This window comes from Labrus mixtus, chromosome 4, assembly GCF_963584025.1.
Source record: "Labrus mixtus chromosome 4, fLabMix1.1, whole genome shotgun sequence".
In the NCBI taxonomy this organism is placed as follows: Eukaryota; Metazoa; Chordata; class Actinopteri; order Labriformes; family Labridae; genus Labrus; species Labrus mixtus.
Window position 1 is genome coordinate 11,226,023 of NC_083615.1, and position 17,707 is coordinate 11,243,729.

General features: G+C 40.8%; 1 protein-coding gene across 1 annotated transcript in view; it reads left to right on the forward strand.

Moving 5' to 3' along the window:
- Positions 1-17,367, forward strand: part of LOC132972773 (transcriptional enhancer factor TEF-3-like) — a gene marked incomplete at its 5' end in the record, with an annotated part of 29,624 nt that extends 12,257 nt beyond the window's left edge. Inside the window, 10 exons of the mRNA XM_061035847.1 lie at positions 2,297-2,361; positions 3,326-3,388; positions 4,926-5,060; positions 5,502-5,545; positions 5,814-5,875; positions 6,060-6,190; positions 7,365-7,538; positions 12,466-12,606; positions 13,909-14,061; positions 16,443-17,367. Of these exons, the coding sequence (XP_060891830.1) occupies positions 2,297-2,361; positions 3,326-3,388; positions 4,926-5,060; positions 5,502-5,545; positions 5,814-5,875; positions 6,060-6,190; positions 7,365-7,538; positions 12,466-12,606; positions 13,909-14,061; positions 16,443-16,556 (1,082 nt within the window). The remainder of the gene's footprint in view (positions 1-2,296; positions 2,362-3,325; positions 3,389-4,925; positions 5,061-5,501; positions 5,546-5,813; positions 5,876-6,059; positions 6,191-7,364; positions 7,539-12,465; positions 12,607-13,908; positions 14,062-16,442) is intronic.
- Between the last annotated feature and the right edge of the window lie 340 nt (positions 17,368-17,707).

Below are 17,707 nucleotides of genomic sequence, written 5' to 3' on the forward strand. Positions count from 1 at the left end.
GGCCGCGAAAAGCCCTCCACCACGTATAAAAATGAAAGAAATATCACAATAATGATGATTTACCATGAGTCAACCCTTTAAGTGATTAGTAAGGCCTGTCATGACTATTCATGGACATAATATTACATAATATTTATCTGTTTAGTAAACTTTGTGTCTATCGTGCCATAATGTCATGTTGTCATGTCCAATAATTTACCCTTACTGAAAGTGATAGCTGTAGTCATAACTTTTATTTTATAACGGGCCCCGGAGTAATGTTGAATTTCAAAGCGGTTGGCGGCAGTCTTTAGTTTGGGAAAGGCTGCTCTACAACATCCTATTCCTCAGTTACACTCGTAGACTGGAAATATAAATGGACGAAGCCTGAATGATGTCACCCATCTGTTATTGCAGGCCATCGGTGGCTGTCACCATGCTGGAAATGCAACCTAACGACAGGCTCAAATCTGGAGCTGAGGCTGGTTTTAAGCCCCTTGACTAACTGTTACAGCCTTTGAACCAGGCTGTAAACATGTTAATGTCTGTTGTAAAAACAGCTTTTTTTGAGCTGGTGCTTCTGCTGACAGCCTCAGGTGGAACCTCTGCGTACTGCACTTCCGCATAGACTTCATTTTTCAACACTGGAGGTTGCCGCTTGGTTTCACTCTTCAAATTGTACTCGGATGTGAGGGCTGCACAATAAAACACATTTTGTCATCATGATATGAACATGGGCAACCAATGTATGACAAAGGGCAGCTTGATACCATAGAATGCATAAAACATGGATGTAGTCTCAGTGACGTCTCCCATTGGTTTCGGAAGAGGCGTTATGAAGCCAAACAGACATGGGTCATGCGTCCACAACATTTAGCCAATCACATAAACCCAAAGCCTTCAGTCCCTGTGACGTTAGCCAGCTAGCTTAGGAAGAGCGCTAAAAATGTGGTTGATGAAAAACCCTTGTGGTTAAAAAGACAGAACTTAATGTCTTAATGATTTGGACTCTGGACAAACTGTATTTACATAGTTAAAGATGACAAAGACATAGAAGCTGTGTGGTTCCAGTCAACATACACATGCTAATCTTTGTTAATAAAGTACTGTACCTCGTTTTGCCCTGGCAAAAATGAACAGCATGACCACACATCACACTTTGTCCGATATCTTTCAGGCCTTATTGAATCTATTTGTGTGTTTACAATCTGAGTCATTAAACCACAGCTTTAGTTGTGGAGATGAGGGTGAAGGAGGCCACCTGACCATTGCCCCCTGCTGTAACCGGAGACTCTGGATGGTGGGCGGGGGGGGGGGGAACAAGCCCAAGATTTACTGCGGGCATAAAAGCATATTCCATAAACATTGACACACACACCAGCTGCTTGGCTGCCCCACCAGACTAGGCCCCCTCTGCGTGCTCCGTGTCTGTCCTGAGTCCCGTCGGAGGATCGCATGCCTGCAGCCTCCACCTGCTCTGCCAATGTGACCCGTCTGTCAGCGGCGCACAGACACACACCAGGCCGAGACTGATGCAAGCTCTCACACACACACAGAAGTATACAGTTAGTCGTAAACTTACACATGCAGTTTTCTGCGATGACACTCCTGACAGCCTCAAGTCTTGCTTTGGACATCAATGTTTGCATTTTCACTTGCATGCATGCAAGCTCTTCTAAATATTCAAACACAAATAAATACAAACATACTTCAGTGCTTAATTAAGATAATTATACTTCAGCAGACAGGCATCTGTATGAAAATGTGGACAGAAATATACAGTGCATACAGTCTGTTATGCCTGCCTCTCATACTTGGTTTACACCCTGTGTACAGAGGCTGTAGCACTAGAAGCATGTGTCCCGGGTTCAAATCCGACCTGTGACCCCTTTCCGGCATGTCATTCCCCACTCTCTTTCCCTCCCGATTTTCTGACACTATCCACTCTCCTGTCTCCAAAATAAAAAGCCCAAAAATAAATCTTAAAAAAAGGTTGACAAGAAGCAAAGGTTAAAAAACAATAAATTAGCAGTAAAACATCTGCTTGACCAGCTCCAACCCTGAAGAAGAAAATTAAAAACACTTTTATGAAGGACAGAGGAATGAGAGGATCAAGGCTAGCTAACCTGTAGGAAAAGAGTTTTGAGTTTTCTAATGCATTCTACATTTTCTCCAAATTAGGAATATAAAACTTGGTCTTATTTATTCTCCTTATGAATTCTTATTTAGCTGTTCACAATAAGTGGAAGTTAAGATGATGCCTGTTGTGTTATTTTATTCTTTTTAAACTAAAACACTGTTTTCTGCTCCCCTACAGGACGGAACGAGTTGATTGCACGGTACATCAAACTGCGCACAGGGAAGACGCGGACAAGGAAGCAGGTAAGTTCTCGCAAAAACTGCCACTGGAAGCGACCCCTATTTTTGGACCCCTGCAGAAAATCCTCTCCTGCTGAGTGATCCCCCCCCCCCCCTCACCCACCAACACCCTGGGTCCCCCCTCCCCGGCTTCTGTGTCCCTCTTACGTGGATGGCTGGACATGACGATTGATTCAGGGCCAGGGCCCAATGCACAGATGCTATAGGATCATGTGTCGGTGTTGTTTCTTCAGCACCTCGTGGATCCGGGGCTTGTTAGACGGGGAAAGAAGCCGGGGGAATATGTCTATCTGGATTGGAGACTGAGGCGGGACGGGCGAGGGATTTGGAACTCTATCCTCACTACGGCATCTGATATGGAAGGACTGATGTACGGGCAGTGATGGATGTGCAGAGAGAGCGTCCCTGCTAAGTCATCTGGCAGAGTCAAAGTGGGAATGAGAAGAGATGAGTGGAGATGAGAGGAGGGGGGGGGGGGGGGGGGGGGCTGTTGGGGACCAGAGATGGATGGTGGGGACAAGTACGAGGGATAGAGGGACACCTTCTGGTCCAAGAGCAAGAAGCAGATCGACTGTTGTATTTAAATTCAGCTTTTACAATTGCTGCTCGGACAGAGAGAGAAAATACAATTATACATCATATTATAAAAAAAACAGTAATAACACTCAAATCAACTGTAATCGTCAATTTAGAGACAAATAAGGAACCAAAAAGCAAAGGACAAAGTCTTGTCTCTGAAATGTATTTCATTTTTTGGTTTCTGAAATCTATGTGAACGCAAAAGGTTAAATGGGTCAACGTCACCAGTCAGCCTGGTCAGGTTTGAGCCATGAACATTGTTAGTGTGAAGCAACAGTTTTAACCGCTTCTCCTTCATGACACACAACATTTAAACTGGAAACATTTAAACACTGCAAACACATAGAAGCAAAGCTTACCTCTGCTGTGTTTGCTCTGTGTCTTTCAGGTTTCCAGTCATATTCAGGTCCTCGCCCGACGGAAGGCCAGAGAGATCCAGGTGAAGCTGAAGGTACGCTACGTGAGTCAACCTTTTTTTTTTTCTTTCCTTTTTCAAATTCATTCAATCCTTATGAAGACTTTGCAAGTTCTTTATGAATGTTCTTTATGAAAAGAATGGTGAATGGTAATTAAATTAAACTAATGAAACTCCATGTGTCTGAACCCTATTTCACAGGTTTGCTAATCATAGTTGCTCTTTGCACACAGCCAGAGGAAAAAATGTCAAAGCTTAGTCAAGGGTATGATGATTGAAATCGCTAATGTTTTCGTTTTTTTTTTAAATAGTTGAGATGGTACTGTTGGGAAGGTTTTTTGGATCATAATCAGACCTTCGTGCCTGCATTGGAATGGGGTTACTATCATGATTGTATTCCAGTTGAGCCACAACAGATGAAAAAAGGCTGGAAACATGACTTCCCTTTTATTATTCTTTCCCTTAATAAAGTCTGTGTAATGTATAAACTATTCTGACATACATGGCCCCGCCACTGCCTTTTATTCACATTCCATTAACACAAAGGCACAAACAATAGGCTTTTTAGATTGCACAGTCTAATTGATGCTAGTTTAAAATGGGAGGCCGACACGTTTTCATGAAGTGTGAACATGTTTCAAGAAGCCCCGGGGGACTTACTGTAGCGCACACAATTGTGAATAAGACGAACCAAACTCAATATTCAGGCAACACATTAATCCCTGCATTATTCCTTCCATGTATTATATTTGCTAAGTACTTTAATAAAAGTTTTACTGTGTGCTACGCTGAGATCTAACACATCCCTGTCCCCCCAGTACTTTCTCAGTTTACATTTCTCATCCACATACGCCCCGCACACTCGCAGGACGCTCCCTCACCTTGGATGGCGGCCACGAGGGTTCAGCTGGCAGAGCCCGGCATCGGTCACAGGGTTGGCCCCTGTGACAGACCCTTTTAAATACGTCTTTGGTGTAACTGAGCTCCCTGCCACATGTACCCCCCCATATTTCAGCTATGCCCTTGTGTTCGCCAGTTCTGGGAAGAAGAATGCACCCTGTGGCCTTGCCCATTAGGGCTGGGCGGCAAGTGCTTGTAGTCCTGTGTGGTTTGGAAACTGCTGAAGGAGTGGATTTAAAAAACAAGAGGTGTATCACTTTACAGTATAGCACAGGAAATACAGTTTAATATCTGTCTAGCCAAGTAGATTAATAAAACTGCACAGCTCTAAGCATTTCTGATACAATTGTCTTCAGATTAACATATCACCCTTGTATCCTGACTTGACTTCCAGTTTGACCTCCAACAGTAGTTACATGTCATCACCGGCGTGCCCCTGCCAAAGCAATAAACTTAACTCTTGACCCAAAGGTCCTTGACTGTAATATCAGCTTCTCTTCAGCTCTCCACCTGGCAGGGATTCACCCATGATGCAAGCTGGCCTCGACTCTTTATTTCCCATTTTAGGGCTCGACTTACTGGTGAAGTAGGGCGCAGACTTAAATGGAGTGTGATGATTTCTTTCCCTTTGCATGACTGGCTGTCTGTCTGTCTCCCTCTTCCCCTTCCACAGGACCAGGCTGCCAAAGACAAGGCCTTGCAGAGTATGGCCTCCATGTCCTCAGCACAGATCATCTCACCCACCGCTTTCCAGAACAAGATGGCTCTCCAGGGCCTGTCCAGGCCGGCCTACCCCACGTCTGGTGGGGTGAGTTCCTGACATGTGCCCCATGCACAACTTAAGTCAGATTAACTAGCTGAGAAGTTGGCCCATTTATTAATCAAATTAATTAATTGTTGCCGCGTTAGCAGCATTCTTCATCACTGTGTGCCCATCAGTTCCCTAGATGTTGGTTTAATTTCTCTTGGGACTATTAACTCTTTTTGAAAACTATGAGTTTACCATTTATGTGACTTCTATTCTCAGTGATTTTTACTAGTTTTGATACAGAGTTTTTCCTTTTTTTAAAGACGTGTAAAAATAGTTTTTTTTTTCCATGTGTCAAAAAAATAGTTAGAAATATCTAGTTTTATCTTTAAACAAAGACACATTCTTTCTTTATTTTTTTCTTTCCTCTCACAACATCCTTGACTATGTGAAGAAGATGAAGCTGCATTCAATAGTTTGCATTCTTTTATTTTTCCCCAGTTTTGGCACGGGGCTCTCCCAGGACAGCCAGGAGGCCATGAAGAGTGAGTATCCGTCCTTTCTGCTCTGCATCCGTCATTTCTGTGATCAGCTTAATATCAGATACATTTCAGTTAGGAACTGAATCTCAGAACAAATTAATACATATCAGTGCAACTATACAGAGAAGTCTCCAGCTGTCTGCACACCGCTCTGCCCCCCCCTCCCCCCATCTTTAGAGGTCAGGCGGTCCAATTAGTACATGAGGAGGGGTCATGAGGCCTAGATGGTGCATTACATGCCTCTCCCTCTCTTGTCTGTCTCTTCCTGCAGCATTAAGCCCTTCTCCCAGCAGAGTTACGCCATGCAAGCGTCCGGCCCGACCCCCATAACAGGTGGGTGCCCTATCCCCCCGCCCCCCACTGTGTTGACAGAGGGCTGTCATTCAGTGTGATGTGTTGAGAATACCTAGCTCGTGATGAAGAGCTCAGAGAAATAGCTGCAATATCACTGCATTTTCTTTTGATGTTTTTACATTGTCGCACACATTTGCACACTCACTGGCCTCTCTCCCTGCAGGTTATGAAAGCACAGCGGGGCTACAGATGTCTCCTGGTGCCCCCCCTTGGCAAGGAAGAAGTATTGCCAGCTCCAGGCTGAGGATGCTCGAGTTCTCTTCCTTTCTGGAGCAACCTCAAGACCCAGAGACTGTGAGCAGACAAAACACAATATGACAGTCCTATATGTGTGGGTGGGACATAATATATGGATGACTCCTCACAGTGGCATTTTTGACATGAATGAGGGTAACGTAAACAGAAGTAAATTGGCCACAGAAGAAGTAGAGAGCAGGATAAAAGAAGAATAACCAAGCAAGATAATGTCAGCATTAAAAGTAGTTAAGACATGAAGCATGATAAGGGTTGAGTAGGTATACTAATCCTGCACTTTACTTTTTAAGGGCATAATATTTTCTTAGGTTAATCAGATGTTGTGATATACCATATGATGACCTTGCAATATATGAATTATCACAGACGAGCTGTATTGTTATATTATCATTGTCAAGGGCCACACATCACATATCGTATTGATCTTATCGCTCTGCATCGCATCATATCTTTTCCTTGCCACTGTAACTTTGCTAAATGTTGCTTAGTGCTGTGCTCATGATGGATTAACATTAGCATGTTTGTGGATAAGATAACAAAGAGTAAGGTCTTTTAACTCCTCTTTTGTAAAGTGTCTCGAGATAACGTTTGTTATGAACTGGCTTTATACAAATAAAGATTGATTGATTGATATCTTGTTATTGCATTGTATCACATTGTGAGTTAACTAACCTAAGATTCCAATCCCTACTTATATTTAGTCCATTAGGGCTTTTACTCACCAAACAGTTGTATTTATTAATTTACCTTTTAGTTTATTTTGGGGCTTTTCTATGCCTTTATTGAGAGACTATTCTAAAATTAGGCGAGACATTTTTATTAATCATTTTGTGCTACCCAGTTTCGCTGTTTATGACATTCCTTTAACAGAAAGATGTTGCAGAGGTCTCATGAAAAGACTGTCTCATGATATTGCAGTTTATTACTGGTTAAGTCTTTTTGCAAATGTTTGACACAAAAAATGACAAATGTGAAAGGATGATCTGTATAGGTAAATAATGTTCATCCCATTATCATGAATGCTGAAAGTGTAAAAAAGAGGGTGAGAACCAGGAGACGGGTGATGGGATGTTACAATTAGCATGGTTCAATGGTACAGCAGACTCAACGTGACAGATGCTTACAGCACCTGGCATTATTGGCACGTCATCAAAAAGGACACATGTCATTTTTGGCTTGTTTCATTTCTTGATTAGCACTCCTGTCTCTGCAGTTCAACAAGCACCTGTTTGTGCACATTGGCCAGTCCAACCCCAGCTACAGCGACCCCTATCTGGAGTCTGTGGACGTCCGACAGATCTACGACAAGTTCCCAGAGAAGAAAGGAGGCCTGAAGGAGTTGTTTGACAAAGGACCGCACAACGCGTTCTTCCTCGTCAAGTTCTGGGTAACACAGTTTGAACTGTTTTTTTTTTCGCACATTCTTTCCTGTTACAACCGGCCCAAACCCACTCTGTTAGTTTAGTTTAGTTACTTTCAATTATTGATTGTATATTTCAGCTGATAAATCACTAATTTCAATTTAAACAAATGTAATTCAAGGTAAAATTCTCGGTGTGTGGTAAATACCATCCATCATCACAGAATCTAATCTTCCCAAAGTCATGCAGGTTCAGTAAATACTCATGTTAATGTTTTGAAGCACCTGTTGGCCGTTATAGGCCTAGCGGTGTTAACTGTGCTATGATAGCTTTAGAATTGGAGTTAAAAGAACTTAAGCGCAAGTTGAACCTCGAATGAATGGAAAGTCATCGCACCCATGACCTGATTGGCGGTTTGTGTGCCAGCAAAAAAAGGCAGTGCTGCACAGCATGCATCAGGCATGGGCGTACGTGTGCTTGTCTGTGTATGATCGTGTGTGTGTGTGTATGTGTGTATGTGTGTGTGTGTGTGTGTGTGTGTGTGTGTGTGTGTGACTGTGTATGACAGAAGCCTTGGGGAGAGTGGCAGGCCTGATCTTTCACTAGGGGAAATGTGAGCCCAGGCACCTGTTTCTGTGCCATTAGACTCAGTCCAACCCATATTCCCCCTCCCCACTTATTTATAGATGAGCTCCCCAAAACACACACACACTCACACACACACACACACACACACACACACACACACACACAGAGGTAAAGCGGTGATGACAAAGACTAAAGAACAATGACTTATGGTAAAGAATGTTTGATATAAATTTAAAATAGTTGAAAAATGGACATTATAAACCTGATAATGACATAAAGGGAGAAAAGGGAGACACTGATAAAAGTGGGGTTCCAGGGTGCAGTTGGACATTCCCACTATGTATCAGCGGATCTGGCGAGCTTGCTTTCCCCCTGACAAGACCTTTGGTATTTGGATCATGTACAACACGTACACACTTAAACACCCCACCCTCTGCTTTACCGCAGGCCCCTCCCACTACACTTACAATACATTCACTCTGTACACAAGTGACTTTAAATAATCCATGGTATTTCATTCAAAAGTTGCACTGATCTTTCTTTGCTTTACAAGAGATTAAGCATGATTAGTGAGTATATGAGATTAAAAAAACTCTGTAATTCATGCTGAGACTTAATACAGTTAGAGAATGTCTGAGATTCCTCCTCTTATTAAATATGCAGCTCTACAACTTCGAGCTTCTACCATAATGTCTGGGTGCTTGGAGCAACTTATAAACAGCTAATAATCAGCATGATTAGCATTAGCAAAAAGAAAGTTAAAAACGTATCCATGGCATAAACAGCAGTGTTGACTCCAGTGGTCATATTGTTTGATTTAATTTGCAGTAAGCACACATTGGAAGTATGTTCATTCATCATGACAGGACTAAAAGAGCACACAAAAAAAGCAATCTCATGTTTTTTTTGACCCTTTCTTTAACAAATATGCAGTTTGTCTATAAACCTTAACTCTGGTTAATAAAGTCTTCTCAATATTTGGACATTACTACCCTTTTCTGCCCTCCCTGTTCTCATATTCTCTAAGAAAAAGTGTCATCACAGGTAAGAGAAGGTACAGTAATCAAAGAAAGTGGTATTCTTTAACAAATGGAACCTTTTGCATAGAAAAAATATTTAATTTAAGAGAACATTATACACATACTAGATATCCACTTTCTAACTACAAAGCACAAGTTTGGGGAAAACCATTTCTCACCCATCTTTCTCATATTCAAAATAGAGAAGGGTGCAAACAAACTCTCACCTTTTCCAAGTTAACCTGAGCACAGTCCTAGAATAAGTTTATAAATGCAAAAGGCAAAAAAATGTCCAGGATTTTCATGTTTAAATCCATGCCATCGAAACACAAGGTAACACATTTATTAGTTGGCACATTTAAACACAAGAAGTGGTTGAAATGGATGTGCAAGTGACAGACGTCATCACTCCTGAGGATCCTTCTCCGACCCCCCCCCCCGACAACTTGAACCTTTACTTCTGGGCACATTTTGATGTAGAAACAGCATGTGTGTTCTGACTCAGAGTCATGAGAACTTTTAGAGGTTGATTGAGGTTAAGCATTTCTGTAATGCTCCTCGTCTACTACAATGTCCTTGTCAAGTACTGAGAGTGATGTTTCAGTAGCACCTGAGTCATTATGTTCTGCAAGGCGGCACAAACACACGCAGAACTAAAAATCCTTGAACTTCTTTAGTTTGGTAAAATACATCCGGAGGTTGGAAGCTGACAATGGAGATGCATGCTGCTGACTCACTAAATAATGATTTCAAACAGTCATTTCACCACTTTTTCAACATCATGACACATGAAGGCCGTAACACTCTGATTCACTTTCTCAATAGTGTGTTGAATTGAGGCCACTTGGACTTGTAAAGTAGATTTATAATATAGCTTTTAAGTGCTGTACGTCTGAGTGCCAAAGACTGTGAATGTCAAGTTCAAAGTGCCGCCATTGAAATCTCATGCCATGGCATGTATGTATGACATTACCCCTCTCACATGTTTGACTGTCACATTATTTATTGTGGACAGATAAAAGGCACTGGTGAGTGACACCATTTTGGAAGTAGTCTTCACTGGTCCTTGGAAAGAGCAGCTGGTCAGCATGGCATTTGATTCATGGGGTGAGGGGAAAGGAGGGGGACGAGTTGCCTCACTGTACATCATAAAGAAAAATAGAGCAAGACAGCAATAAAGAGCACGAGTTAGAAATAGAGACACCACCGGTGTGAACAAGAGATAGGGATGGCAGGAGAAATGGTGGGTGGCATGGAACCAACAAATCATCAGTGAAATATTATACTCTCTCTTGATTCATGTCGGAGCCCAGTGGAGTCAACAGTTATGACATGTGCAAGTCCGCGCTAGAGGAAAACAAGCTCATAACACTGGCCCCCATCGGCCTGTTCATCTTATTATATCTCAAGGGGTTCCTGCAATTCTCAAGGCATCCATGAAAAAATATAGAAATGCTACAAAACCACTGCAAACCAATGCTGGGAAAAAAAGGAAAAAAGAAGCTTGTGGCCATGAAAATAACCTAAATGAAATCCTCAACACATCTAAAAATACAATAACTTTATTTAAACCATCATAAAAGACCAGAAGATCCTGGGTGATGTTTCAGGTCATGACTCGGGGGTGTGCTGAGGTGCAGGTTGGCATGGTGATGGTGACAGGCGGCCGGCTATCCTCCAAAGCTATGGCATTCGAGATTAAATTTCCAGCAAACCTCCTTGTTGGCCGCTGGCTGCCCTGCCCCTCTCCCCACCTTACTCCTCGGCCCTCTGCGCCCGTGGCCCTGTCCTAACGGATTGTCTCGCGCCTTTGAAGTGCCGAGGGAATCCGATTTGAGCCGCCTCTGCTAAATTGTTACACAGCCAGCCTGCCCGGCGTGATCTAATCAGCCAATTGCTTGCTGCTGATTGTAATTGGATGAATTCCCTCGCAGGCTGTTAGGGAAGCAGGGAATGGCGGTTTGGTGAGGGTCACTAGGCCCCAGGGATGAAGACAAATAGAGGAATTACATGAGCAAGGGATGAAGATGAACGGGGTGATGAAGAGATGAGAGGGGGCTGAGCGGTGTCTCAATGGCCCATTAGGAGAAAAGAGCCCAATAGGGGAAAGGTAAAACAGCAGAGCTGTCTGACTGTTGAGACGGTACCTCAGCCTGATCAAAAATCGGATTAAACCCCAACGTATGGCTGCTGATAGGGCACTGGATAGCCTAGCGGTTATGTTGTCCGGTGCATGTACCGAGGCTACAGTTCTTGTTGGGGCAGCTGTGGGTTTGAATCCAACCTTGGCTCTTTGCTGCATGTCAACCCCCACTCAACATTTCCTGTCCCTCTTCAGCTGTCCTATCAAATAAAGCCAAAAAGGTCCGACATATAAATGTATGTCTGTTTTTGTATTTAGTGATTGCATTACTGTGGATTGGGTCAGCCCATTCTTTGCTCTCCACATGGTCTGTTTTCCTGAATACCACCAAAGCCTGTTAAAATGCTACTGGACAACTCTGTTTTGTTTTTTTTTCACACGATCTGTAAATGGAGATTACTATTTCTTAGCTAAGAATGCAGTTTGCTAGTGTTTACGCTATTCCTCTTCTATCTTCTAGATCTCACTAACAGCAATATTAGCTTAACTGTTTAGCTAGCGTTATACTGTATTATCTAGCAGCTAGCTGAATCTTTCTGTTGGCTATATTCTTACTGTAGCTACCTACTGTTCTATAGTTGTTAAAACTTGTGATAATGCCTGATCTCTTTCCCAATTTCCGCTCTTGAATGTCTTTTCATTTGCAGATTAACAAGAACTGGAGGATTGATTTAATATTTTAGATATGCTAAATTTATTGTAGGCCTACTTCAAATCTAGAAGACAGTACCAATCCTGTGAAAGTGGCCAGCTAGCAAACAAATTCAATTTTTTTGAATCTCTGCAAATTCACACATAATTCACCTATGTTATTATGGTCTCGCCTACAAACACAAACACACTTTGCTGGGTTAACAAGGATCCGACCATTGGATACCTCTTGGCTTTACAGAGAATCACTCTGAAGCTTTGTTGAGCTGTAACACTCTTGGTGATGTCTTTGTCAGACTGACACACACGTTCCTTGAGATCCATATCTGTGAGAAGCACCTGATATTTTGTTATAGATTATGGAGCTGGTACTGTATATCCCAGAGACTCTGGAAGGTCTGTGGAGAGCAGAGTAGGGTTTAGCATGTCTCCAGATAAAGAAAGGCTGCCATTCCCCTTGCATGCTCACACCACAAGGCTGCAGTGAAGGTTCCTTTTGGGTCAGACAGATGTAAATTGACCTGAACATGTTGTCTGTTTTCTAATCTCTAGGCGGACCTCAGCATAAACCTGCAGGATGACAGCAGCTTCTTCTACGGAGTTTCCAGTCAGTATGAGAGTTCTGAGAACATGATTATCACCTCATCCACCAAAGTCTGCTCCTTTGGCAAGCAGGTGGTGGAGAAAGTGGAGGTAAGACGAGGACGCTAAGTATATAGTATATATAGTTTCATACAGCGTTTTTTAAAGATCTAGTATCCGAACTACCTCAGGAAGGAATTTGCAACTGTTTCACAATGTGAAATCATTTAAATGGTCATGGTTTACATGTATGAGTATGTATTTCTGTGTTTATGCCTTTATTGTTGACTGTTAATATGTTTATATTTGTGCTGTCTCTATTTTTGTATTGCTACAGGGCACCCCTGGAAAAGAGACCTCGGTCTCAGTGGGTCCTCCCTGCTAAAATAAAGGATAAATAAAAAAAATAAAAATGAAAATATCATTTTTTACATGTAAATTTAAACGTTAGTATGTGAGTTGTTAGACACAGTGGTTTTAACAAATGGTGACAAATATGACACAAGCATTTCTTAGCTCTCTAATGATTTCCCCCAAAAAATCTGACATTCACAACAAAACAAAACTTTATGATTTTTAAAAAATTGTACTTGTCCGTATAACACCAATGGGAAACATTTTAATTCTTTGATGGAAGAAAACTATAATTTGCCTTAATTCTAATTTATTCATAACCTTTTTTTCCTCAAGGTGATGAAATCATCTATGCTTATTAATTAAATTAAAACATAGATTTAGTTTTCAGTTTTTCAGAAGATCCAGTGTTTTTTCCTAGAATAATAATCTGTGAACTATAAACACTCACAGCTAAAGATGCTTGCATCACTGATTGCTTGATGAATGTGTGATATTTCAACATAAAGAGGTCATGACCGCGTCAAACAACACCCAGAGGAGTGAATAAGTGCCGTTGGTTGGGAGGGATTCCAGTCAATTGCCACTGATCTGTGGTCAGAAAACTGACATGATACTCAAATCTCCCCAGCATGACTAACTGTTATGCTTCCCGTTAACTGGACACAATAGAGGCCATGCCCCAAATGCTGCTGATTGATTGTATAATATAAACACACACACACAGCCACACATAGAGCCATCTGCCTCAGCAGCAACATGATATTTAATGGTTTTATTATTTGATTATTGTTGTCACAAGAAATATGTTTATTGTCCTTTTTGGCATGCCATGTGCTACATTAGGTGTATTATGTTACACACATAACAGCCTATGTTATAGATCTTAATATCCAGTGGTTGTTTTTGAGTTTCTTTGGAATATGTAATCACAATTTCCCTACAGTAAATTTCACATTTTGTCCTGTAATGTGTTTTACAATCTCTTAACACATGGTATATGTTCTCATAATTTCTTTTTACTGCATGTTTTAATCGTCTGTTGTCTTTTTTTCTTAGACGGAGTATGCACGTTTTGAGAATGGGCGCTACGTGTTTCGGATTCACCGCTCACCTTTATGTGAATACATGATCAACTTCATACACAAGCTGAAACACCTGCCGGAGAAGTACATGATGAACAGCGTACTGGAGAACTTCACTATCCTACAGGTACACACACGGAGCAGGGATATACTGTGCGGTGTGTGTGTAAAGAGGCTGGGATTTCAGTTTAAGTCTGTTTGTAGGCATAAAACTTCTCTGCAAATCTGTATACCTGCATATACATGGATATAAACTGGTAGGTATTTGTTACATAATCAAGGAATATTTCAGTAGTTTGAGAAGTGCACTTATTCTCCCCTGTTGCTGAGAGTTACATAGCTCTTACCACTCTCATAACTATAAGCCAACTATGAAGCTAAAGCTAGCAGGTGGTTAGCTTGGCTTTGCATAAATACTAGAAAACCGGGGGGAACAGCCAGCCTTGAACAAGAAAATCTAACTTTCAGCACCTCTATAACTCGCTCCCTAACATGTAAAATTGAAGGTATTTTAAACAAAACTCTACAAACACACTACATAATAAAGGCGCTTATTTGTCTAGTGCGACTTCAAACTAATAACTTTGGAATCAGCACTCAATATTTGGAAATAGTTTTTTTTTCCCATTTTGCCAAAATTGCATTTATTCCACTTTAGAAGTGCTGTAGGTATTTTTTTCTCAACCTTTATAAAGAACCAGAACCAAGCTGTTTTGCTCTGTTTTCAGTGTTTATGATAAGTTCAGCTAACCTGCTGCTGGTGGTAGCTTCAAATTAAGGTCATGATATGAAAAAGGTCTTCATTGTTACTCTTAGTAAGAATCCAAATAAAGCAGAATCAATATTAGTTAATTAACTTATTAATAATATCAAATTTTTCTCTGGATTTCAAACCAATGTTTTGGTTTAAGTAGGACTAGATATAATTGTATCCCATTGCCTGTTAGCATTATAATGTTGCTTGTGTTTAAGACAGATAAAAGAGCTTATTCTAACTCAAAATGTATTTAAATGTGTTATTAACTGCATCACTTTCATGATTTCAAACACACTCATCACCCTTCATCATTCATGTAGTTCCACTCATACCACAGAGAGGTGATAAGAACACAGGGCCACATAAGTGCAGATATTTTTTGAAACTTCAAGGTGCTTTTTGCAGGCATATAACTAATGTAAACGTTGTGAAAGAGTAAAAAAAAAAAAAAAGTACTTGCTGTCACAATGAATAGGGATGTGCAGTGATATCCCAGTGGGTGACTGTGACAGACCATTAACAGCTGGCAGCGATATTTCCCTTCCTATGAAAAGCAATTTGTACAGTTTCTTGCAGAGTTGAAACATTTTGTCCACTCCACTGCAAGTTGGACTTTTGTCAATGAGCCCGTGTGCTCCTCAGAGAGGGAAGTGAATAGAGTGGAGTTTATCCCCATGGCAACGTTGGTCCTCAACGCCAGGGTTCAAAGACATTGGTGTCCCTTCCATCAGCGGCTGCATTCCTACTCGTCAAGGGACAATGACCATATTGAGCCCACACTGACGACTACATGGCAGCATGTCATTAGGTTTATAAATGGGCTGATTTAGCTCATATTAGCCATGAACAGCTCATTAACAGACATGCACAACACAGACACACACACACAGACAACAGATGCACGCACCCACAGATTTCACATCGCAAGGCTGAGCACAAGGGATCGATATGCCTCATGTAACAAGTGCTGTGTTCAATGCATAATGAATTTGTGAAGATGTGTTCTTGTTTGTTGCTACACTCTATGTCCTGTGTTTGCAGATATAAGGGTCTTATACTTTAACAGAACCTTATAACTGCAGACATTTATTGTTTAGTAGTCACATCATTTTTGTTTTATATTTAGTGGTGTTTTAGTAGACCTGACAATTCTTTTTACTTTTTCAGTTCTACTTAGCTGTATGTCTTATTGTCATTAAAGTCAATTCAAGAGAATGATCATACAAAAAGAGAAGGATCATGCTTTTGGATAACTACCGTACATCCATTAAGAGCAGACACACTGAACCCTATGATACTTACGTTAGATTTTTTTAATTGTTTTTTTTGTTATATTCACTTGAATTTATTCGAGAACAATTTAAAGAAATATATAATATATAGATATAAACTGTTTCATGAAGGAAATACCCTTATCTTTATTTCTAATATTGTATAATTGTTGATTATATGGACAATTATTCAATTTGAGTGTTAAAATGAAGTTTTATACTGTTTGTATCACTGTGACTATTTAACTTAAAGGCAGCATGTTTCTCCCTACAGTTTCAGTGGATTTCAGTAGAGACTTTTGCTTGTTTATGTTCTATAAAGGCTCATTGGCTCTCCAAAGGACTGCAGACTAATCTGAAAACTTCAAATATGTATCGATGCATTGATTACATTTTATCATTAAAAACTTGGGTGACTACGGTTAGGTATATATTGATCCTTCAAAGCGTGACTGAAAATGACCTTTTGCTTGTCCACAGGTGGTGACTAACAGGGACACACTGGAGACGCTCCTGTGCATAGCATACGTCTTTGAGGTGTCTACCAGTGAGCACGGCGCACAGCATCATATTTACAGGCTGGTCAAAGACTGACACATTTGGACCTTACCTGCTTTAGACCCATTGTAGCACCTCAGTGAGCAACTACAGTAAACAACGGACTACTTCCTCCATAAGCTTAAAGCTGAAAGCACACAAGTCGGTCAGGAGTTCTTTGTTAGCACGCCCAGAAACACTACTGCTGAGGAAGAGGAGGATTTGGGATTGTGGAAGCTGAAACTGGCTTTGTGTGAGAAGTAGCAGGGGAAAAAAAGAGGACCATAATACTCTGTGGTCTCTATGCCAAAGGAGCCGAGCAAGACCTGCATGACAAGGTTGTTGAAAGTCGTTGGTGTTTTTCATCTCGTTTTACTTGTGCTTGTTTTTGATTTAGAGTCTTTCATACACGTGCATGTGCAGGGGATGTTTGCTACAGAGGAGTTTGTCTGCCTCAGGCTGCCACCTAGTGGCTTAAATATAACTGACAACCTGGAAAAATAATACAAGTAGGTGAGAGAATTCCTCCTTTGCACATCCATAAAAATATCACTGTTTCTTGTGTTATTCGAGAATTTGAGTAATTATGTACAGAGTCAGATACTCCTCCTCTAAACAGAGTTATGAAGAAAAGAGGCTAAAATGATTGAAAAGTTTTCCTATTGACTTTGTTTGATGTTTAATGTTAAATGTTTCTTGTATTGTCTTAATGTTTTTGATTGAAAATGATCTGACTACAAAGAAAGGCACATAATAACACTGCTAACTTGAACCACATTTAGATCTGTAAGATGATTACAGAGGTTGTCTGAAACTGTAACTTGCCCTGAAGTGTCAGATGAAAATACAAGTGTTTCTTACAAAGCTCCTCTGTCGCTGAGTTTGTTATGAATAGTGCAAGACATTCAAATCAACAGCACATAATAGTCGTATATACATAATCCCAGATTATAGGGTAAATCTACTGTTTATGATTGTTTAAACTCAGGAAAGTGATCATTTTGTTGATTTCAAACACATACTTTGGAAATCTTGAAGTTGAATTATGTTAACTGAATATGGGACATTTAAATTTTCAAAAATGGATGAGGGTTCAGTTAAAAGTGCTTAAATATAAAATAAAAAAAGAAAGAAAACAAAGAGGTCTCTAGAAATGTTTCAAGGGTTAAATGTGACTTTTAAATTACTATACTGTATTTTGTATAGAC